Raw genomic sequence first — 25,942 nt, forward strand, 5'->3', positions numbered from 1 at the left:
TCTCCCCAAAGAAATTTTGGAATGTGGGTAGTGAACATGATTGATCGGGCTACTTCAAGAATGTGTCTATTTTTCCGTTCAGCTATGTCATTTTGTTGTGAAGTATTGAGACAAGAACTTTGATGGATAATGCCGTGGTTAGAAAAATATTGGTTCAAAGTGGTTTCAAAGTATTCACACCCATTGTCTGACCTCACTACTTGGATATTGGTGTGAAATTGATTTTGAATCATAATGTAAAATTTTTTAAAAATCTGACCAATTTCAGATTTTTCTTTCATGAGAAAAATACAGGTAATTCTAATGTAATCATCAACAAAAGATACAAAGCATTTTGTTCCGATAATATTAGTGACCTGAGAGGGACCCCATACATCACTATGAATTAATGAAAAAAGTTTTGTGGGTTTGTAAACAGAACTGGAAAATCAATTTCGAATATGTTTGGACAGCTAACATACTTCACATTGAAAGGAATTGGATTTTCATTTCGAAACAAAGTAGGAAATAGTTTTTTCAAGTACACGAAGTTAGCATGTCTTAAACGGTAATGCCATAACATGATGGAGCATTTTATATTTAAGTTGTTTACAGATTCAGGATTAGTACATACTGCATGATGAGTTTGTCTATTAAGAGAAGAGTTGTTAACTTGCAGTAGATAAAAACCCGAATCCATACTAGCATTGCCAATCGTCTTCCCCGAGTCCAAGTCCTGAAATTCACACAGTTTATAGTTAAATGTAGCCACACAATTCAAGTCCTATGATAATTTACTTACTGACAGGAGATTGCAATCCAAATTTAGAACATATAGCACAGAGTACAAAATTAACTTGGGTGTCAGTGCAATTAGTCCTGTTCCTTCGACTTGGGAGCTAGAGCCATCAGCAATTTTAACTGAGAATTTACTTACGCACTTACTATATTCCTTGAATAGTGAGATATCCCCAGTTATATGATTGGAAGCACCTGAGTCAATAATCCATATTCCTTTTTTAGTGGAATAAGTTGAGAAACCAGAAAAATTACTTTTGTGAGCTGTAGAAGCATTACTGAGAACCATATTGGGTGAAAACAATTTTTGGAGGAGGCTGATTTGTTCAAGACTAAATAAGGAGCTTCCGGTAGAAACGGCTGCAGTGGATCCCTCCTCTGTTGAGATAAAATTGCCCCGATGAATTTCCTCAATTTCCTGCTTTCATGTTTTATTCTTCTCAGCCGATTTCCTGTGAAGTTTCCAGCATCTTCCACGAATGTGTCTTGGCTTTTTTTAGTATTCACACCATGGCCGTCCCTTTCGCTCAGTCACCCGACTTGTGAGAACAGTAACAGTCTCGGGTGAGAGAGATATGCTTTCAGCAGGGTTAGGGTTGAGTTGCGAGTCACCCATCATCACTTTCTTCCTGCTTTCTTCGCATCGCACCTCCTAGAACACCTCTCTGATGTTCGGGAGAGGTTTGGTTCCAAGGATGTGTTCTCTTACCTCGTCGAGGTTTTTGTTTAGTTCGAAAAGAAACTTGAAGATTCGTCTCTGTTCTATGATTGCTTCAGAATCTCCTGGCATCCTCTGGGCATCTCCAAGCATGTTCCTCAAAAACATCAAGTTGCTGCCATTTTCGAGTAAGAAAAATGTAATATTGAGTTACTATTTTTTCTTTTTGGTGCAGGTCGTGAATGCTTACTTTGATTTCAAAGATGGCGGAAGTGTTGTCGCGAATGGAGTAGAACTCACGAATTGCAACCCAGATATCATGCGCAGTCTCATAAAGGAGGAAATTTTCGCCAATCTCAGTGGTCATTGAGTTCACCAACCAAGACATAACAAGATTGTTCTCAACTTTCCATATCCGAGCATTTGGATCGTTCGTGGGAGGAGGTGAGAGCTCTCCAGTGAGATATTCATCTCGGCATTTTCCTCGGATGAACATCAACACCGAAGACGACCACTGAAGATAGTTACTGCCATTTAGTTGATGGCCAGTAATGAAAGATGGAGCCTGATCAGCAAGAGCATGGCGGTCAGGCACCGGAAGGTGAGAGCCCAAAAGAACTTCGGACAGAGAAGGGCTCTGCTCATCCATTGCCAATTGAATGCAAGAGGGATGCCGAAGAATTTGGATCAGACTTGCTCTGATACCATGAAGAACTTGAGAATAAGAAATAACTTCTCTTTTCTTCTCACCCTTTTATTAATCGATAATCAACAACATTTTGTAGGCAAAGGAAGGAAGAAAAAGACAAAAATTAACAAACTTCTCTAGTGGAGGGGAAAAAACAGCACAACCTTGCAGTAACCATTTTATTATATTGCCAGGTTATAAAAGACAGAAAAAGAAAAAAATACAGAAAAATAATTCTACAATTTGTTTTCATGAAAACCGCCATCTCCGTCTCACTCGAAAAGCCTTTTGTTGAGTTTACTTCATCTCTTCCCAGTTTGGCCGAGCTAAGAATCAACTCAAAAAATTCTTTTTCTCCACCATGATTATGTAGGTTTGCCCAAGGGCTCGCTCGCTTCTTTGTTTTCTGCCTAAACCTTTCTTTTTAGGGCTCACTTCGTGCTATTTCTTTCTTTTTTTCTTTTAATTCTTCCACCAATTTTCTTGAATGGGTTGACCACTACCCGCCTCAAATGCCTAACCCTTATGTTGTAGGATTTCTTTGATGGACCAGCCTGATCCACACCGATCGCCCATTTATCCTTTTCTGCCTACGTATACCTTCGGGCCGCTCGGCTCACATTTGGCCCAGGTTTTGAACTTCCCTCTCCACTCAAAACAGAACCCGCTAGTGCCTTCCCCATTGTTGATTTGTTAAAACGACTGGAGTGATTGTCGTTTCTACCCAAACCATTTTGGGTCTTTCCCGCTTCGAATTTTGGGGACTTTTGGGATTTTGAATTTTGAATTGTCTAGGTCAAGGAATGGATTCGAGTATCGTCGTTTCCACCTGATTTAGGATTCGAGAATCGGTTTGTAAGGTTTCCAAGAAAGACACGCCGACCTTTCTTTCCAGTCAAACCACCAGCCCTGTACTACAGCATGGACACCTACTTTCGTCAAACATAACATATTGGCCAATAGCAGTGGCCAGGAAGCTAGCCAGACTAATCTTTTTGCCTTTTTTTGTCACCTAGTCCGATAGCACTAATTCAACCCCGCTAACCTCGAATATTGCCTCCATCATATGCCACCATCCGAGCATTGTCTCTCCCTCTGGGATGAATATACGAGTGCATCTAACCTTTAACCCCTTTTAATGCAAGACAAGACCATAAAGTTTCCCCTTCCATTCCCACTCAGAGCCATCCATATTACATGCTCTTCGCTTCCCTGACTCCTTCCCCAGGATTCTCCCCCCTTCTCCATCAGAACTGTCTAAAGCTCTCCCTCAGCCACTCCACCTCTTTCTTGTGGTAAAAGATTGATTTTCAGAAGCCCTTCCCGTTTCTAAAAATTCTTAACCCCTGCCCATGTTCAGGAAGAATGATAAATTATTCATAAAAGCCTATACTTATGTAAATTATGCAAGCTTAATTGTAGATAGAAGATTTTCTACAGACTATTGTACTTTATTTAGGGGTAATCTAGTTATTTGGAGAAATAAAAAACAAAATGTAGTTGCAAGATCAATTACAGATTAAAATTTTAGACACTAGTACAAGGGGTATATGAACTATTATAGAGAAAAAAGAATTTTGGAAGACCATAGAATCAAGTGGAAAAAACCCATATGCTTATACTATGATAACAAGTAAGGCATAAGTATTTCTCGCAATCTAATATAACATGATGAGACTAAACACATCGAGATCGATAGTTATTTATCAAATAAAAACTTAACAGTAGCCTAATATATATCTACACTTGCCTATCAATTCTCAACTAGTAGATATGTAAACTAAAAGGTTAAACAATCAAATATTCAAATCTCTTATCGACAAGTTGGGGATAGATAATATCTATTCTTCAGTTTGAAGGGGAGTATTAAAAGAAGAGTAAATTAGATTAAAGAGTATAAAGATAAATTACACTAATTATTTATTTCTGTAAAGGGTTAGGGAAGAAAAATATTGAATACTTATTGTGTTATTATTGAAATGAGAAGTAGGAATTTATATACATGACACGGATTCATGTATGGTAACCAACATAAATTAACCTAATTATTTTGTTCATAATTACGCTTGCATATTTAGAAAGATGATTCATATTATAATCTATAGAGAATATTTTATAATATTCTAACACTCCCCCTTAAGCTGGAGCATAAATATTAATCATGTCCAGCTTGTTCCAAAGATACTCAATCTGTATTCTATTCAGAAATTTTGTGAATATATCACCAACTTGTTCTCCTGTCTTCACATAACCAATAGATATAAAATTTTCTTAAATCTTCTCTCGGATGAAGTAGTAATCAATCTTACTATGTTTGGTTATCTCATGATACACAGAATTTGAGGCAACATGAATCACAACCTGATTATTGCACCAAAGTTTTGCAGAAGATGAGGGCTTCAAACCTACTTCATCTAATAGATGATACATCCATAAAATTTCACATGTGAACTGGGCTATAACTCTATATTCGGACTCTACACTTGAGCGAGATACAACTGTTTATTTCTTACTTTTCCATGATACGAGATTCCCACCAACAAAAACAGAATAACCTGTAGTAGACCTTCTATCAATCTTAAATCCAGCTCAATCAGCATTTGTAAAATATTTAATGTGAATATACTCCTGATTTCTGAATACTATGCGGAACCCCGAGGCACATTTTAAGTAACACAAAATCTGTTTCAAAGCCTCCCAATGTTTGACTGTAGGTGCCGATATAAACTGAATAACAACACTGACAAGATATGCAATATCTGAACAAGTCACAGTAAAGTAATTCAATTTCCCAACAAGTCCCCTGTATTTCTCCGGGTTATCAAGGGGATCACCATCATCTTTACTAAAATGTACATTTAGTACCATTGGTATACTATATGACTTAGCTCCCAACTTTCCTGTTTGTGCAGGTAGATCAAGTATATACTTTCTCTGAAATAACAAAATCCCTTCCGTACTTCTTGCTACTTCAACTCCTAAAAAGTATTTTAACTATTTCAAGTCTTTAGTATTGAACTTGGTATGCAAGAATGACTTGAGAGAGGATATTCCTGCATAGTCATCTCCTAAAATCACAATATCATCAACATAAACAATAAGAAATATAATAGCAGCTGTTGATTGTCTATAGAAGACTGAATTATCACACTTACTCTTCTTCAATCCAAACTCACATACTAACTCACTAAATTTGTCAAACCACGCACGGTAACTCTGCTTCAAACCATATAAAGATTTGTTCAAATGCAAACTTTTCCGTACTCCCCCTGAGCAACAAACCCAGGTGGCTGCTCCATATACACTTCTTCTAAGAGATCACCATGAATAAATGTATTTTTAATATTCAACTGGTGTAAGGGCCAATCTCATGAGGTTGTAATAGATATGAATAAACGGACAAATGTAAGTTTGGCCACTGGAGAGAATGTATCAGAATAGTCCATCCTATAAGTTTGAGCATATCCTTTTACTACTAGTCGAGCTTTAAGTTTTGTCATAGAGTCATCTGAATTCACTTTAATTACAAATATCCATTTGCACTCTACAGCCTTTTTTCCTTAGGGTAAATGTACCGGATTCCAAGTATAATTATCATCAACAGTATTTATCTCCTCAAGCATAACATTACACCAACTAGGATGATTCAGAGCCTCCTTAACTGTTTTGAGTATAAAAGTTGAATCTATACAAGCAATTAAAGTACTAGATGAAAGAGACAGATGATCATATGATATAAAATTAACAATGCGATAAGTTGGCGTAGAAATAGTGCACTGATGTTTACCTTTACGAAGACCAATGGGAAGATCAAGATCCTGTGTGGTAGAATCAGGTGATGACGGATTTGGTGCAGGACATGTATAATTAGTTTGTTGTTTGTTGAAATAAACATAAACAATTGGTGGTGGTACTTAGGTTAGAAGCACACGAACACTATTATTAACTTGCTCGAGTAGAGCTGGAGGCACATCATCTGGATAAGTACTTCTATCTGTTTACTCAGTAAAGGCACTTGGTGTGAACCTATGAATGAGCCACTTGTTGTCCACCTCCGGACTTGTAGACTTGGATGATGAGGAGAAGAACGGTATATTTTCTGAAAAAACCACATTAGTTGATGCCAAATATTTATTGAGATCTGTAGAGTAACACCTGTATCCTTTCCGGATGCGAGCATACGCTAAAAATACACACTTCAAGGTCTTTAGGTCCAATTTTATCACAGTAGATCGCACATCTCGAACATAACAAGTACTACCAAATATCTTGAGTTGCACCAGAAACAAAGACTTGTTCGGAAAAATGAGACTTTAAGGAACATCCCTATCAAACATTATAAATGACATACGATTAATCAAGAAACAAGCTGTAGAAACAACATCAGTCCAGAATTGCTTAGGGACTTGTGTTTGGAACAACATGGCTCGAGTTGTCTCAAGTAAATGTCTGTTCTTACTCTCAACGATCCTATTTTGAGATGGTGTAGTTCTGAAATGAATCTGACATATATTTTTTAACATTATCACTTATTATATGTACAAAAACATTGAATTGTGTCTTGATTTCAGTATAGAAAGTACAAAAATGAGATAATACTTTCGAACGATTTCTCATTAAATATATCCAAGTCATGCGAGACAAAATCATCGACAAAAGTAACGAAATACTTGAAATCCAGTTTTGGATGGAGCAGGACAGGGACCCCAAACATCAAAATGAACTAACTCAAAAGTGGAGTCAGCTCATCTATTGACCTTTGGACCTGATGGATTATGGTGATATTTTGCAAACCGACATGACTCACAATCCAATAAGGATACATCATGAAACTGAGAACATATCTTTTTCAATACAAGTAGAGATGGATGTCCCAATTGACAATGTGTTTCAAATGAAGAGATAATACTAGAGCAGACAACTGATCGAGAAAGTATCAAGAACGTAAAGACCCTCTGACATATTTCTTTTACCAATAATCTGTTTCGTCATAAGATTTTGAAGAATACAGTGATCAGGAAAAAATGTAATTCAACAATTCAATTCTTTAGTAATCTTACTCATAGAAATCAAATTGAAGGCAAATTTAGGTAGACTTAATACAGATGACAGAGTAACAAATGACGTTGGTTTTGTGGTCCCCGAACCTACAATATTATATGTCGACCCATCAACAATAGTTATAGGAAAATGTGTTTTGTGTGGTCGAAAGATAGAAAAAATATTAGGATAACTTGTCATGTGATTTGTAACACCAAAATTAATCACCCATCTGTTTAAGGAGGAGATAAAATATTTTCTCTTTGATTCAGTAGGAGCAGAAAATATATTAAAAAATTCTTGATACGGAGTGAATTTAGTAATATTCATCAGCTGAAATCGTAACAATTCTCTCAAAAGATGAACTAATAGTAGCAGCAACAATATTAGCGGTCTGTCTCCTCTGATTGTGATTCTGCAATCTCTTACAGTACCGCTTTATATGCCTTATTTACGACAGTAATAACTGATAATATTATCATAAATTCTAATTCAGGAATTATAAAAAAATACCACTAAGAATACCAAAATCACAACAACCAGAGATATTCGAAAAACACTGTAAATATATCAGAAGATATGAGAAAACAGAGTACTTCTTCACGCACGAGTATCAACAATCCTACCAGGACCTCACTATCAACCATCGGAACCAGCGATGCCGCACCTGTCGTTGTCGGAAAGCCACGCGTTACCACCAAAGTTACACGCGATGTCGCCTGAAACCATCAAACAGTCTCCTTTCGGTCGGAAATCACCACAGAACTTCAATGTCAACCCTAATCTGGAATGACGCTCGTAGAAACACCCCAAATCGTGCCGGAGAGCAGATAATCGCTTGCTGTCACGCGATCTGCTCTACTGCGCCTTTTCCCTCTTCGGCCTTCTGGTTTCGTGCACAGAACCGGCTGACATAACTCCTCTGTTGCTTCTATCTGCGAAAGGGAACCCATAACGCACGAAAATGCTCTCCTTCGGCAATCCCGCTGCACACAGCCTCAAACCACCATGCAAACTGCTTCCTTTGCTTCTCCCGCGTACACCACCATACTAGCCGCACTCTGAACTGGCCGGAGATCGGTGATTGTCTTCCTCCGGCACCGAGAATGGGTTGTTCAACCCTTCTTTTGTTATAATGTGATTTGACCCCTAACATCCTAACCCTAACCCTAACTCTGATACCATGTAAAGGGTTAGGAAAGAAAAATACAGAATAATTCTTGTATTATTATTGAAATGAGAAGTAGAGATATATATATATACATGTAAACGGATTCATATATGGTAACCAATATAAATTATCCTAATTATTTTCTTAATAATTATGCTTACATATTTAGAAATATAATTATATTATTATGTATAGAGAATATTTTATAATATTCTAACAATTTTCTTTTCCATCCTGAAAAACATGTAGATATATGACTGTAATAGTAAATAGAATACACATGAAACCATTCTTAACACCACTCGGTGAACAGGTATTCATGGAGCCACATGAGCTTGTGTGGATGAACTGTAGCTTTCTTGCAACTCTCCAAGCTTGATTCTTTGGAAAAGCCAATTTGCTTTTGTTACACGAGTTCACATACTTCACAAACTCCAAAATGCTACACCAAGGTTGGTATTCCACCAACACCCTTTCTCTTAGGTCATTTTGTAATGGATTGCATATTGTTGTGTCCAAACCTTTGCAGCCAATAGGCAAAATTATCCGTCAATCCTACATGAACTAGTGCAAGATTTTTGTGTAAAGAGAAACTTCGATTGCTCATTTTTATAGCCAATAGTTATATCCATTAGGGTCTTCTGTAATGAACTATTCATTTTTAAATAGTAAGGAGTTGTTCTTTTCAAGCATTTCGCTAACACATTGCATTTTGATCAAGTTAGGTACTAAGAAAGAAGCATAAATAACTTGTGTACTTGATAGTCTCATTATTGTAGTGTCTCATTTTCCTTCATCGTTTTTCTCCACTACTCATATTGACCCTGGATATGTCGGATCTTTCGAGGTTTATAGACAAGACTTCATTTGGTGTCATGTCGCTACATCAATTATCAATCAATCAAAACATTGCTAATTAAGCTGGTCGAGTAGCAGGTGGCCACAAAAAGCTTTTCTACTGCTGCTCTCGACTTTAAACAACTAAAGTCTTCCGTTCTGGATCCCTTAGACTTGCATACTTTTTCCACATGTCCAAAGGCTTGTGCGACCTGCACTACGCACCAGGTTGGAAGTAATAAAAAACATAGGTCCCATAGACACCAGATTGGAAGTAATAAAAGACATAATACTTAAAGAGTAATTGATTTTTTCTTCCAGGTTGGACATGGAGAAAACTTATTCTTTCTTCTCTGTAGTTCTTACTGCCTTCTTGTTTCTCTTTTCCTGCTGTTTTGTTTCTAGCATTACTCCCTTGAATCTGCCTTTGTTCTTCATCACAAAAGCATCTTCTGTAATCTCATTCAGCCTCAGGTTCTCCTCTGTTTTCTTGCCTGTAAAGCATTTACTAACTTAGCCAAACACCTTTTATCCTTTTTTTTGTCTGCTAGTTCTTCTCCAAGTATTCTCACTTGTTTCACCACCACCTTCATCACTCTCTCAAAGATCACTTGTCCTAAGCATTTCAAATTCTCTTTTTAGGTTGGCACTTGTATCTGTTTTGTCTTTTCATTCATTTGAAATGCTTTTTTGATCCTGTCCCAAGTCTTCTTGTTGCCTATTCCCACAAATAACAGAACGAATGAAGGATAGAGCTTTAGAGTTTTTGGACATTTCCTTTGCATGATGCTTCATTTAGGTCATGATTGAGTTGGCTCTCAAGGGAGGAGGATTCCTTCTGATTCAACAGCCACCCGTAAATTGATGCCTTCTAGAGGAGCTTTCATCCTAGTAGCCAATAGTTGATAGTTCTCTCCATTGAAAAAAAGGAGGTGAAGCTGTTCCTATGCTGGAGGGGATATTTTTTATGAGGTTTTACAGCAAAAATTCCTTTCTCTCGGTCCTTCCAGGAAACTTAAGAGTTTGGATACCGTTCTTTAGTATTATGCCCCAGAAGAGAAGAAGTTGATGCAGAAAAAAATCAGAAATTACTTCATCAAAATTCCCTTAAAAATACATAATATTAAAGTGCCAAGGACAGCTAATACTGCCTAAACGGTAAAAACTACTTTGCTTATAGCCTTAAGTAATCTCAATATTTACATTATTCCCATAAAAAACTTGTCCACTAATACAAGTTTTAAGCAGCCAATTAACCAAGAAGTAAAAGACTAAACACAGATAACAGCAATAACAAGGTTTGCAGAAAAAATTTCAAAATCTAACAAGCCGTAAGCAATCACCAATAACTTTCAGAGGATTTCTTTCAATCATCTCAAGAGGACTTTTTTTAGGATTCATCATCTAGTCCAAGAACTAGTCAAACTATGTGACTACTACATCAAGGGACAAGGAGAGAGATATCAAGTGTTTCTTCACCTGGAAAGTAGTTGTCCCAGATGGGAGCTCCATGTGGGTAACTAAGCGGTCTGTGAAAGAAACTCTTTTTAAAGCATATAGTTCAGAGGTGTAGGTATTGCCAAGAATCAACCACCATGCTTCGTTTTTTATCTGCAAGAAGGGCAGGAAAAGGTCAAGTTTTCTGATATAAAGTACTAAGAATAACGTGCATTTTTACCTTTGGAAATCGAGGGGCAAAAGCCCTAGATGTGTTCCGCTTGGAATTTATCTTCTCCAACCTGATGTTTAGAGTGCGAGGTTTTCCACCATCATTGTCCTTCTTCTGTAGTTTCAATTTCATTTGGATACAAGGAAAATGCTGCAGATCCTGATGACGCATAGTACAACATATACAGTGAAGTCATGAATACTTAGATTTTGTAATGTCTCTCCTAAAATTGTCAGGAATAAATGTGTTGTATTCTCATTAAACAATACGTCACTATATGATACAAGTTTTAGGGAGATAAATGAAAACTATAATTGATTAAGAAGGGATGGTGTTACTTTAATACCTTTTAACTTAGTTTAGTCTTATTTAATAGATAAAATACATTCTTTAACAAAAACAATTCAAGAATGCCTATCGTTTATCTAATTCTCATCTAGCCAGTTTGAACAAAAACCTCCATGGACCACCATAGATTAAGATTGATTTGACAGAAATATAGCAGAAAATTAGAGATTTAGTTGTGCCAGAGGAGCCCAGCAGGTGGTAAAGCAAGCACACTTGTTGGGTCTACTCTCATGATTGATTGCAAACAAGATTAAGGAGAGTATGATGAGAGTTCAGGATCACTAGAAGCAGAAAAAGAAGCTGGGCTAGTGGGGTGTTCATGAGGGAATTTAGTGGCAAAAAACAACCATATGAGATGAGACGTTACTTAGATGGTTCTGTGCAATGCTGAGGTTTAGATAAAAAAGTAATATTCTGAATGCACTATGTGACAGTAATGTTGTGGATTTGGCTGCACAACCTTTAACAGCAGTAGAATCAGAAACTACGGATGGTACTTCAGAGATTTGCTTTTCTAAATGTTAGAAAAATTAAATGTGTTTATATATGTGTTTAGTCATGAGACATGGTTGGCGTAAAATTTGGCTCACCTGACTAAAGCAAAGTTTATACAAAAACAAATAAAACATGCCTAAGGAGACTGGTATGCATGCTTGATAGTTGGGTGACGTTGGATACACTTTTGGCGTAAACAATTAAAAAAAGAAAATTTGTACTTTCTCTTCATTTTCCTTGCTGAAATAAATGAAAACAATCATTTTTTTCCTCAGATGCAGAGGCAGATATGATACTTTGGAGCAATCACCAATTTTAGAAAGTAGTGATATGCACCTGATAGACTCTTGAAGCAGGGAAGTTTCCAATCACAGACTGCAAAGTTCCTCTAGGAAGATCCAATAGTTGCTGCACAGTGTAAATTCCTCTTTTGCTTAGCAGGCTTATGAGATCAGTATTCATGCATGGCAACATCCACAAGGCAGAACCCTGATCAAACCACATACCCTGAAAATACAACAAAAATATGTCATGCAGCAAGAACCAAGAGTAGTGTTTTTTTTTTCCCTTTTTTTTTTCTTTCTAGCAAAGAAAAAATTAAATAAAAGGATAAACCCTCTAAATAAACTGGGAACTTGATATTAAGAAAAATTGGGATGTAGACAATTTAAAACAACTAGAGTTGCTTCGTCTTAGACTACATTGGAAAAATAATAAATGAATTACACAAATTTTAAAAATTTTGCTGGCAAATTATAGGATAAATAGAAAATCCAACTTTCAATGTCAATAAAGTTTTATAGGTCCAAATAATTGAACAAACTTATGGCAACCAAGAGATCAATGAAGGGATACGTAAGCGACAAACTACATGATTAATTATGAATGGCCAACATGGATTGGCTATCTATATTATTCTTCTAAAGGTCCATATCCATGGAAAAGCAGCACAGCAAGCAACATCTCAAATGAAATAACAAGCCTTGAAAGCTGGCTGGAAATCTGGAGATGGAAGACACTAAGCTTGAACAGAGATCTACTAAGACAATGACATAAATCTCTTCATATTTTGGAAGTCATTGAGCTTTACTACCTAATAATTGGATCTTCCTAGCATATACAGAAAAAAGAATTCACAAATGGAAGACAATGAAAGAGAAGTACCTGCATTATCATTTGCAAAAGATGCATGCATGTAATTGAGCTCGAAAGCCATCCACTATTAGCACATATATCTATCATTGCTTGGATGATGCGAATACTTTGATCTAACACTGACTTCAGATCCGTTATATAGTCACTGATTGGTAACTCTAACTGAGAGAAATATGCCTGCATTCCAGAATTCATTAATGAAAAATTATAAAAATAGGTAGTCAGGAGAAAGCAAATAAAGAAATAAAAAAATGGGGAATCTTTGGTTTTGATCAAGCTAAAAGATGTAATAACAGGGACTTGAACCTGAAATAAGAGATTTGCTTTAACATGAGGATCATCAAGGCGATTCTCATCCACCATATATCTAACTCTCTCAGATAATGCTTTATTGTAGTTTTCCTAAAAAAGAAACAAACACAACAATGCAAAAAAATAAATATTTGTTGATCCATTAAGATAATTTCACAAGAGCCCATCATTCCGAATAGAGAATTAACAAGCATGCAAATTGATGAAAAATCAGGATTTAATTAGTGTTTGAACAATAAAATAATTTTGGATGTCACAAGAATCAGACTAATGAGACATATTCCCTTCAAATTATGTTCTGCCAACTTATCTATATTCTAAAGTACCTGCATTGTGCATTCACATAATTATGATAAGTCCACAAGCTCGTGATGAGACAAATAGAAAAGATGTAGCGGCTAGCAAAGATATCATATTGTTAATGCAGAAAGGGTTCAAGGCAAACATCCTAGGGCAGAAAATTAATAAAATCAAAGGAGCTTAAAATATAAATTACAAAGGGCCATAAGTCAAATACTTCCTCAAGAAAATACAAGTTTAATACCAAATGCCTCTTTTCAGGAATCCTTAATATATGAGACTATACAGGCTCATAGGACATGGATGACTTGACACTCGCTAATAGAACTCAAAACTCGGCATGATATGATGTGCCAGCCAGCATTTGCAAATGTGACAATTCAAATATCACAATTTTGCGGTCGACACAAAATTGAAATGCCATGTCTTTTAGCTAAAAGAATACAATGTGTTGGTATTAAATCTTACACTCTTGCTAATTGTACTCGTTAATCCATATGTTTTCTAGTAAAATTTCCTTTATACCGCCTGTGCATCTTTTTTGAAAAAAAAAAATTCCTTCCTAAAGGTCAGTTGGAATATTTGATATAAAACTTCTAAAGTTTTATAGTAAAATTTTAGTTTATTACTAAATCTACAGATCAAGCTATTTCATGTTATAAACTAGCTTATTTTTATTAGCTGAAGTGTTGAATAAATATATGAATTAGTATATTTCATAGAGAATAAGTTATTTGGAATAATTAATAACAAAAGAACTTGTTCTTATAAGCTTTAAAATAAACAAACCAGAACACAATAAACAACACCATGCAGTAGATACGACGCGTGGGCTGACAAACTGTTTCTTCTCATGTAGCAAGGTGAAGCATGGCATAACAAAATTTCCAACAGGAACATAAACTGGTAGGCACAATAAAGGTTGACTGTGCCAATATAGCACCGTGCAGTGTGATTAACATCTTTTGATGTGATTTAAGTACCAAGAACTCAAAGAATATGAGAAAAAATACCTACTGAAAATGGATCACTTTTTCTTCCGTTCATTCCGAGGAAGTGCATGATTACCATACCCCTCTTCGATAAAAGTAGATACACAGAATCACTTTAAACAAAAGAGTCAACTAGGTAGATGTGTCCAAGTACAGAGAAAAAAAATGAAGGTTTAAGTCTTTAATGGAGATGTCCATTTTATGGGAATAAATGAATATGATAAGCTAACGTAGGGGTCAAATGCATCTGTACATGATATTTGACCTCCAATTCCACAGATACTCGGACATACTAAATAAGTCTTACTATACTGCATTATCCTTGAGATGCAACTATAAAATATTGAATAGAACATAATAAAGATTTTGAAGAAAATAACTTTATTTTCTAATATACTTATGATATTACAATCAGGATATTTATATAAAATTTCTATATTCGAATAAGGAAATTTACATTATTATAGAGATTCTAATTGATTCTATTAATTAATTACATCATTATAAAGGAAAAAGTATCTTCACTAATGAGACAATGGAATATTCTAATTAGCACATCTTCTCAAGTTGGTGCAAAGACATCACCCATGCCCAACTTGCAGATTAAGTTATGGAAAGATTTATTGTAAAGTTTTTTAGTAAAAACATCTGCCACCTGTTCATTAGAAGATACATGATACAGACATAAGTAACCATCAACCACTTTCTTTTTTATAAAGTGTGGATCAATCTCAATATGATTTGTCCGATTATGTTGAACTAGATTATGGATTATGCTACTGACTGCTTTATTGTTATAAAATAAAGATAAACTCTTTTCTTTGAATAGTTTTAGTTCTTTCATTAATTTTTACAGCTATAATAATTCACATAATTCTTGGGTCATTTCTCTATATTCTACTTCAGCACTGAAACGAACAACTACATTCTACTTCTTATTTTTCTAAGTAACCAGGTTGCCTCCTACAAGCGTGCAATAACTAATAGTTGACCTGCTATCATATGGTGATCTAGTCCAATCAGTATCTGTAAATGCTTGTATCTTACAGTGACTATTTTTAGAGAAAAAGAGAACTTTTCCTGATTCAGATTTTAAATATTACAATATGCGAAAAAGGCATGTAAATAAGGACCGCGTGGATCATACATGTACTGACTCACCAGGCTAACTGCGTATAATATATCAGGTCTGGTATGTGAAAGATAAATAAGTCTTGCAACCAATCTCTGATATCTCCCAAATCTACTAATGTACCAATACTCGCTTGTAATTTGTGATTGCTTTCAATAGGATACTCTACCAGCTTACAACCCATCATACTAGTCTTTTCTAATAAGTTTAGGATATATTTTTTTTGAGAAATGAATATCCCTTAATTAGATATAACAACTTCAATTCCCAAAAAATACTTTACTTTTTCTAAATCATTTATTTCAAACTCTTGAGCAAGAATTTCTTTCAATCGAGTCATTTCCCTTATATCATCTCCATTCACAACAATATCATTTACATAAATAATGAGAAGTGTAACCTTACCCTCATAATGTTTGATGAACAGGGTACGATTAGTATGCCTTTGTTGATATCCAAAAGAAATCATACATCTTCTAAACCTTTCAAACTATACTCTTGGAGACTGCTTTAATTCGTATAAGATCTTCTTTAATTTGCAAACCTTTCCTTGTGTTCTTTTATCTTCAAATCCAGGAAAAATCTACATGCATACTTCTTCCTCTAAGTTTCTATGGAGGAAAGAATTTTTCACATCAAATTGTTGTAAATCCCAATCAAAGTCGGCTGAATAAGATAATAATATTATAATTGTATCCATTTTCGCGACAAGTGCAAATTTCTCCTGATATTTCACTCGATAGATCCGAGTAAACCTTTTAACCACTAATCAAAGTAACTTTATACCTTTCAATCGACCCATATGTTTTTTGTTTCATATCAAATACTCATTTGCAACTAACCATTTTTTTCTCAGTAGAATTGAAACAAGCTCTCAAATTTCATTCTTTGTCAAACCTTTCATTTTTTCAATCATAGCTTCCTTCCATTAGAGATCCTGTAGAGTTTCTTTCCAATCTTATGGAATACAGATAGAGAAAATAGACAAGACAAAGGTTCTATAGGAGGGTGATAGAGAATCAAAAGAAACAAAATTAAACATACGGTGTTTAGTGTAAGGCCTAACTCTTTTTCTAAGATCAATGGGTTTATCTACATAATCAAATAAATCACAAAATAAAGATAATTCACTAGTATTTTCAATAATTGAGGAAGATTCTTGATTTGGGTCAGATTGCACAATGACTTTCTCTATCTTATTCTTTCTTAAATACCTCTTCAAATCTGATTTATCTAGGCGCCCCACATTATCTCGCTCTGAATACAACGATCAAAAGTTAACAAACTGGGACAATTTCTTCTTTGTCGCTCTTCCCCTAAAGAGGTATTGAGTTTGAATTGAGATAAGACTCAGATTCCCTAAAAGTAACATTCATAGTCACAAAGTATCTTCTCAATGGAGGATGATAACATTTGTAATCTTTTTGAGTAGGAGAATATCCCACAAATACACATTTAAGACTCATGGGTTCTAACTTACCCACATTCTTAGTATGGACAAAATAAATACATCCAAACACCTTTGAGAGATATTCCCTGTTTGAAGATCCTGATGAACACAATAATAAGAAAAAAATTCAATTTTACAGTTAACATTTCTAGTGAAGGCACTAATAGATGAATGATTGTTAGAAAAACTAAACACATAAAAAACTGAAGACAAAATAATGGTGAGAGTACAATTAATAGAACTTATTCCAGATATAGTGGTGTATGATCCATATTGCAATATTTTCCCCTTTATTACAAGAAAAGTAGGTTAGGAAGTCTTTATAAGAGCTTATCATATGTTTATTAGCTCCAAAATCTATAATCTAAGCATTAGAATTGAAGGTAGCAGGGAGGGAAATAATATCTACTTTCACCATATTTAATGCACCAATAGTTGATGAAGGGTTTAGCTAAGATATGATACGTTTCAAGTTTTGAATTTCTTCATTTGAAAAAACTGTAATAGCTGATGAATGGTTATTCGAACTAAGAACAAACAATTTTTTTACTCTTGTCATTATTTAAAGTAATTAGAGATAGGAAAATACAAATACCCAACAGCTAATCTCAACAAGATAGAAAAGACCCTCTGACCAATACTAATGGAGGCCAAAAAAACCATTCCAAGCCTTAAAAAGATCAGTGGAAATAGATCTGTTTGGCAAGGAAGCGGCGGTAGACGTGATGGTACACGAAAAAAGGACCAGAAAAGACCGGTTGGAGTGGCTCGTGCAAGGAGAAGCTAGATCAGCGCCGGATCGGAAAACCAGAAGGCGGATGTGTGAAGAGGAGGCGGACCGGCGCCGATATTGCGAAACCACAGGTGAACGCATACGGAGAAGCTAAATCGCTAAACCAAAAAATGGATGCACGTGGAGGAATCAGATCTGCGTTGGTATTGCGAAACCAAAGGCGGACGCACATGAAGAAGCAAAATCGATGCTGGATCGCAAAACTAGAAACGACTTGCGCATGGAGTGTGTTGGATCGCGAAATTTGCCCCGATGCGGTTGGGTTTGCGTGATAGAGGAGAATATGCGTCAGATTTGTAAGACCAGTCCCTATGCGCACACTAGAAGACCGATTTGAGCCGGAAGAGAAGATTTTCGATGGTGCGTATCGGAAAACACTACCTGAGTAGCGCCTACTCAGAGCTAGAGATTGGATTGGAAGTCCCTGGTTTTAGAGCTAGAGAGAGAAGAAGGTAGGGTTGGCAAAGTCAACTTCTTTATGGATTGGCTGGTGAATGAGTGGAATAGAGGTTTGAGCTTGGAATGACGTAAAATAGAACGAGCACGAGGCTTACTTACTAACTAGGACTCAAAAAGAGCAGTGAACTTAACCATTTCGCTATGGGTATTGGGCACGAAGGCTTAAGAGGCTTTTTTAGGAATTGTTATTAGCATAGGGTGTCATAACCCGACTAAAAGGGGTTTGGTTAAAGAAAGGACCCCCTGTCTTTCTTACCATCTTTATGGATTGGCTGGTGAATAACCAAAGAGCACGAAGACCGAGAAAGACATAGCTTTTGAATCAAAGAAGCACTCTGTCAGCGGAGAAGTTTAATTTCATAAGAGAAGAAATATGGTATCGTAAAGTAGAGTCGATTCGACGGTAGGCTAGTTGCGTATAGAAGTTCTACGATTTCATGATGCAACATGGAGTCTAAAATCCCCGTTAGTTCAGTTTCGGCATTTTCCCACTCCTTATGTAAGGCAAAACACACTACCTTTCGCTATTTACAAAAAAGATGTAAAGAGCTTCGACTTAAGAGAAGAGGCGGTTTTGCTTGTATCTTTGGGATACGAGTTGGTGGTATTCTTTAAGAGCACTACAATGTAATACTCATTATGGATCAACTCGTTGCGGATTTTATCTCTAGGATGGGTTTGGTGCGGTAGGCCAACGGTGAGATAGGCCGGTGGTGGTGGGAGTAGAACTTTCATACACAGGTACCAATTCAGCCTATTATACTATTTTAGAGTTTAAAGAAAACTCTGAAAATAGAATTCTAAAATAGATTTATTTGATTATGATATTATGAAGATTTTAAAAAAAATATTAACTTTATTTTCTAATAGAATTGTGAAATTACAATCAGGGTATTTATACAGAATTCTTATTTACGAATAAGGAAATTTACATTATTGTAGGAATTCCAATTGATTATAATAATTAATTACACATTATAAAGGGAAAAATATCTTTCCTAATGAGGCAACGAAATATTCTAATCAACACAGATTTAGTAACAACTATATTTACCTCATTATGCCGGACAGGAAGTTCATCAAACTCGCATGCACCAGATAGAATGTGTAAAAATGCCTGCACAAAGTACATCGATCAATAGTATCCCTAGGTGACAAAAGTGATAATGTTAATTATTTACTGGATTTCCTTACTTCAAGGGGTGTATCTGGGCCAATGTTTGATCCAAACATTGACACAGTCATGTAGCTAAGATAATACTGTGATGCTATTGTACCCAGCATCGTAGGCTCAACACTCTCTTCATTTATTTTGATGCATCCACTGTCTTCTAGATCCTCAAATGTGTGTTGCACCAATCTGTGAAGGGAAGTGGTCATTCAACATGAAACCAAAAGAAGAAATTCAAGAGCTAAACTGTTTTTTACCTAGACAAGTATGAAGACAGAATTTCCTCTTCTGTGTTGTCTAATCCGTAGTATGCTGGATTAACCATCTGTCTCCACCATTGAAAGTGAAAAGATAGAATAACATTGAAAGAGTTTCAGCAGAAGTGATTTCCATATCCATACCCTTTTCTTTCCCCAAGAAAATTAAATAGAAAAGAGTACTATATAGCACAAATCACCCTTGTCGACTTGAATAGACCTAATACTTTGAGTTAAAATGGAGCTGATTAAACAAACAGCATATTGTTACTGATTCTCATATTTTTCTTTAATTTTCTCCCTGTTATTCACGATATTGATACGATTTGATATCATCGAAACCTAATTCATCCCACTGAATTTATAAGTGAAAGATTTATCATCTCTATGGGATTAAATCTTGAGGTATTGTTGCAAAGCAAAAGAAAACAAAGGATGAAATTATCAAGTGCATACCAGTCTACGGTATAAGTAGGTCCAGGTAAGATAATGGACTGCATCTTCTTTATGGGAGATTGTGCCAGAAACAATTTCTGCATTGATATGATCATTTAATTGATCTCTAAGACTACTCTCGACTGGGAATGGTTCATATAGAAACTGCAAAAAGAAACACCATAATTGCAGAGTAAAATAGAAACCTAAGATCATTGAAGATAATACTAAATCTTTGTTAATTTTTTACCTTCTTGTAGAAGCTTTTCTTGGGTTCATGAACAAGAATAACTGCTTTCCCATGTTGATCATATTGTGGGCGACCTGCACGACCCATCATTTGCAAGATATCGGTAATTGGGAAATCAACATATCTTTTTGTTTTTCCGTCATAATATTCAGTTCCCTGAGACATTATATGACTAGTCAACATCAACAATTAACACTTCTGAAATTAAAAATTTCTGAGACGTTTCAAAGTTCTCATCAAACAAGGCGAATGCATTTACAAACTAAATTTAACATTTTTTTGATAGAGAAAGAAAATTATTATGATAAAAGAGAAAAGAATACAGATGCAGAGAATAAGTCATCCTCCCCAAAAAATTATAAACATCAAAATACTACATATAAAGTGGAAACCACATACTTTAATCTTAGAAAGAAAATCAGCCTTATTTTTAGTTTTAGTATTTCTGATTGGCACATAAAGACGCCTCCTGGTCCCTTTGCAAAATAACCAAAGAAACGTCATTAAGGAAACTATGAGCCTTGGCCAACAAATAAGCAAAGAAAAACAAGGATAGACAGACGGAAGTACAATCCTTGAAAAGTCTAGCCTTCTACTCCAACCACCACGACCACAAACCACCAAAGGAAGTTCTTCTCCAAAGCAGCGTAATTTCCTTCTTTAAACCAGCTCCATTTAACATATAGAAAGGAAATACTCAAGGGTTAGGGAGGCAACCCACATGAACTCAGAAGTATAAAAAAAAAATAAAAGCCTCCAAGCTATCTCACAATGCAAAACGAGATGGTAATGAGGCTCGGCCTCCCGTAAACACATATGACACACTGAAGGAAAGAGTGTGCTTAGGTTTGCGAACTTGCAAAATATCATTAGTGTTGAGCCTATTCACAATAGTCGTTCAGACGAAAACCTTATCCTTTGAGGGACCTTTAGACTTCAAAAATGCATTAGTGAAGGTCTCATTGTGGCAACTAGAATTATGGCTAAGATTGGTAAAGAGAGACTTGCTAGGTACTGCTAGAAGAATCGATTAACATTAAATATGTCCACTTCGGATCTCCTTGTTCTGCATCACGTCATGCTTGTAACTTTTTACATGGTTCTTTTTGTCCTTATTAATTTACTTTTTCACCATCTCACAAATAATTGCTTATTTTTTCAAATGATGACCTAATTGCTTAAAGTACCTTAAAGCAAATTCATTAGCAATCCTCAGACACCCTCTAAGCCAAATGGGTTGACAATACGAATCAATTTGGTGTACGATGTCTTTTACAATAAGAAAACTTTTACAAGAATTGTGAATTTAGGAATACATCACAATGAATAACATAAGTTGCATTATCAATAGGCCTAATCGGTATCTATAAAGTCCACTTCCTCAAGAATTTATAAATGAACTAAACCTCTAATCGAAAGTTGAAACTAGATGTTGCTTCTGGAGAGAGGACCATGTCTCAGCCAATCAGATATATTTTGTTACAGGCTTAAATAATGTGAGATCAATTGCCTAATCAACCGTCACTATGTAGATCCAAAGTTTCATGAAAATTTTGCAAAAAAAGAAGTCAAGTTTACTTCCCACATTTTTTAGAAAAAAGTTTACTTTGCACATGACTCTCCCGATATTTCAGCATTAAAATGTTAAAAAAATATATAAAGACAGATTTTCAAGACATCAGTCCCCTTATTTCTGCCAGAAAAATGCATCAAGTATGTACAAACAATGTCACCTTTATAATAACAAGATGAGCTGGAAGGTTTACACCCCATGCCAATGTACTTGTGCAAACCAACACCTGTAATTGGAGAGAAAAACGTATTTGTCAAAATTTATATCAGAGAGAGAGATGAGATTTGGGGATAGACAGTGCCTGAATCTTGTTGTTGGCAAAGAGTTCTTCAACTAGAGATCGATCTTTATCATTCAGGCCAGCATGATGCAAGCCAACGCCGAATTGCAAGGTGTGCCTTAAGTTCTGATCAGTGACCTGGGAAAGAACCATCTGCAAGTCTGCTTCTGGCATGCTAAGAAACTGATGTGAATGTTCATCTGAAGCTGCAAACTTCAGTTTGCAAAAAAGAATTCATCAATTTAACATAGTAATGGCAAAGGAATGTCTCATACTTCCAACAAGATGTTGGATATCTTACTTGAATTAGGTCTAATGCAGTAAGCCTTGTTTGACGACGTGATGAAACAAATATGAGAACTGGTTTTGTAGGTGAATGGGTGGATATTGCAGCATATGCTGGCTTATTCATGCTATTCATCCTCGGGCAGTAATATTTTCCTGGATATCCCTGGTCATAGAAGAGGAAAGATTAAACATAATTTAGCACACAAAATTAAAAAGAACATCAATTTACATATTTTATTTAATAAAAATGCAAATATTAGCAGAAGGAGAGAGGCATTACAAACAAGATTAAGAGATATATCATTTTCACTTTAAAATTTACTTGATAATATGGCACTAGAAGATTAGACAGCTTATTGAAAATCTAGTAACTTGGAAAAAAAGTATCTCAAGGAAATCAGCCTTCAAATATATTCAATCAGAAAACACAAAAAGCATTTCAAGAACTCAAGGGAGTGTTTGGATGACTTTGATGATGGTTCATTAATATATGATATTGTATGATAATGACAGATTATGGTAATAGTAAAATTATATCATGTTTGGAAAAATTGTGTTAATATATGGTAATAACAACTGTTTTTGTTTGAATTGATAGAATGGTATGCTTATATATTTGATGATCAAATTACCTATTTTCTCCGTACCTTATTGTATGTAATAATAAATGAAAAAAGAAAAAAAAGAAAAAAATATATATAATTAAATAAATGTATATATTTAATTATATATATTATATATATGTATATATATAATAAAATAAATAAATTTTATAAAAAAAAAATCAAGTGGCAATATGGTACACATATATATGTTTGTATATATGTGCAATTAAATAAAAGAAATTTAAGAAAAAAAGAAGATATTTTTTTATATTCAAATTATGTATATAATTAATATATAAATATATAGATACATGTATATATATAATTAAATATATTATATATATAATTAAATATATAGATACATATATATAATTAAATATATAGATACACGTATATATATAATTAAAATAAGATGAGGGTATAAATGTAAATAACAAAAAAGAGTAGCGATATAAATAAAAAAAAATCATCCATGCCATACAAAACCACCGATTTGGTGGGTTGAAAAAATAGAAAAAATGGTGGTTTTGAGAACCATGCAACAACTACAAAAAGACCATTCATGCGTCTGTAAATGCAAATAAATAAGATAATAAATGAAATTACCATACCACACATTAATAAACTATCATTCAAATACACTCTAAATGAAAAATACGTCCTATAGGCACAATACATGAAAAACACTGCATCTACTTGCCTGGATATGAACTTCAAGCGGCACAGGCCTTACACTTGGCTTGAAATTGAAGAGTCCTATATCTCCAACACCCAACCAGTCAGCCAAATCACTGAAATTTGGAGAAAAGAAAAAGATTTCTAGATCACTAAGATAGAAGGGAACTGCATCCAAAAAAATCATGGAGGAAATCTAAAGGAAGCACCAAAAAGTTAAAAAAAAAAAACAAAAAAGAAAGGATAAGAATGCAACTGACAATCAAATGAAAGTTGAAACAGTACGAGGAGGAATTGGCAAATGGCAACTGCATTTCAGAAACAAAGGCAAAAGTAACTATCCTATTACTATTCTGACTTTCCTACCTCTCTATCTAATGAAAAAGAATAATATCAGAGAATCTTGAATTATTAAATTAACGGAAAAGATGAATAATCCCAACAACCAATCTATAAATCAGAACCAGACCATAGAATATACATGTGAAAGACAATTTACCCCACTAAATCAGTATCATATGGTATGGTTATGCTTGTCTTTTTCCATTTCTGTTAGATGGTAATAGAAAGTATTGATGATTAAAGTGCTATACACTTTAAAATCCCACCTCTTATACAGAGATAGCAACAAACATCAGAATACTTACATATTTGAGTCTGATTTTTTTGAAACTTGTCAAGCTTAAATTTGGCTTAAACTTCAGTTTGAATTTTCTTTAGCTTGTGATAGAAAGTATTGATGATTAAAGTACTATACACTTTAAAATCCCACATCTTATACAGAGATAGCAACAAACATCAGAATACTTACATATTTGCGTATGATTTTCTTTAAACTTGTCAAGCTTAAATTTGGCTTGAACTTCGATTTGAATTTTCTTTAGACTTGAAGTCAGTTGGTTTAGAGAAAGCTTGAAATCAATAAATTCAAACTATACAGAATCAGCTCGATAAACTCGATTAAACTTGTTTGACATTTTATTTACCTAATTTTACTCGAGTTCAAACAAATTCCTCAGCTTTTAAACCAAATACCTCGAGGCTTGAATCCAACTAGCTTAGCTAAACTAACCTTCTTCTCATGCTCTATTTTGGGTTTGAGTTTGAGTTTGAGTTTGAGTTTGAGTTTGACCCCACTCGAATAAACTTTGATTAAGCTAACCATTAACGAACATGTTTGGCCATTACTACCCTAATCGTATCTATGCATATGACCTATGGGGCATCTTTTTGTTATATACACGAGCATTTTCACCTTGTGGTGGACTTCCCTTTTTGTTTGAGAAGCAGCTTGCTAAAACTTACTGCACATGGATAAACTCAGGAAGAGGAGCAAGATTATTGACAACAGCTATCTATTATACCATCAGGAGTATGAACCCCCCCAATCATCTTCTTTGATGTTCGGAGATTAGAAAGTTGTGGGATTCTGCTCTTTGCTTTCGACTTATCTTTTTTTGGGTATTAACATTTTTATGGGGTATTATAAAAAAAATCCTATATTTTACCATATTGTTTCTAAAATTTAAATGAAGCAATTCAACCCATATATTTTTAGTTTGTATCAAATCCAAACAATAAAATCTGTTAAGTTCAATAATTTTTTTGTTTGCGAAATTTGTATTTGACTTTGGGTTGGTACTACCTGAAGTAATGAATCATATACAATTTATGCTTTTTTAAAGGTAATATGGATTATATAAACAATAAAGGAGCAAAAGTCCTTGAAGAAGGTAAATAACAGTAAAAAAAAGCCAATTAAGAACCACTCATTTTCTTCAGGAAAAAACAAAGAAACAAACATCCACCTACAAGAAGCAAGAATGGGAAGAAGAATGAAAACCCAGCCAAGAAACATATATTAAGACTAAGCAAACAGCCAAAACAATTACCACGGCAGAGGGGAATTTAAAACACCTCTTACAGCGACTGAAAGTAGGGTTTACCCCCTTTAAGGATTTCTTATTTTGGCAGTAAAGATCAAATAAGGTTTGTAAAAGAGTATATGATTTCTTAACCTAGAGTTCTGATGTGTATTTTATTGGATATCATAACTCTATATATACAGGTTTTCTAAAATGAAAAGAAAATATACAATTAATTACATAAGTTGTATTTTACTCTTATATCCT

General features: G+C 34.8%; 1 protein-coding gene across 2 annotated transcripts in view; it reads right to left on the bottom strand.

The window, feature by feature from the left end:
* The window catches only part of LOC110811155 (U5 small nuclear ribonucleoprotein helicase), a 76,476-nt gene that overhangs the window by 6,074 nt on the left and 44,460 nt on the right, over nt 1-25,942 (bottom strand). Inside the window, exons 35-49 of one of the 2 annotated variants that reach the window (XM_088211310.1) lie at nt 23,836-23,926; nt 22,544-22,693; nt 22,264-22,455; nt 22,123-22,188; nt 20,390-20,545; nt 20,161-20,304; nt 19,705-19,772; nt 19,471-19,636; nt 19,331-19,393; nt 13,145-13,240; nt 12,848-13,015; nt 12,020-12,190; nt 10,850-10,999; nt 10,651-10,782; nt 614-715 (exon numbers count right to left, since the gene is read on the bottom strand). In XM_088211310.1, coding sequence (XP_088067436.1) covers nt 614-715; nt 10,651-10,782; nt 10,850-10,999; nt 12,020-12,190; nt 12,848-13,015; nt 13,145-13,240; nt 19,331-19,393; nt 19,471-19,636; nt 19,705-19,772; nt 20,161-20,304; nt 20,390-20,545; nt 22,123-22,188; nt 22,264-22,455; nt 22,544-22,693; nt 23,836-23,926 — 1,915 coding nt within the window. The remainder of the gene's footprint in view (nt 1-613; nt 716-10,650; nt 10,783-10,849; nt 11,000-12,019; nt 12,191-12,847; nt 13,016-13,144; nt 13,241-19,330; nt 19,394-19,470; nt 19,637-19,704; nt 19,773-20,160; nt 20,305-20,389; nt 20,546-22,122; nt 22,189-22,263; nt 22,456-22,543; nt 22,694-23,835; nt 23,927-25,942) is intronic. The other variant, XM_088211311.1, reaches the window with a different exon arrangement.

The sequence above is a fragment of the Carica papaya genome, chromosome 9 (assembly GCF_054855325.1).
Source record: "Carica papaya isolate Zhongbai chromosome 9, ASM5485532v1, whole genome shotgun sequence".
In the NCBI taxonomy this organism is placed as follows: domain Eukaryota; kingdom Viridiplantae; phylum Streptophyta; class Magnoliopsida; order Brassicales; family Caricaceae; genus Carica; species Carica papaya.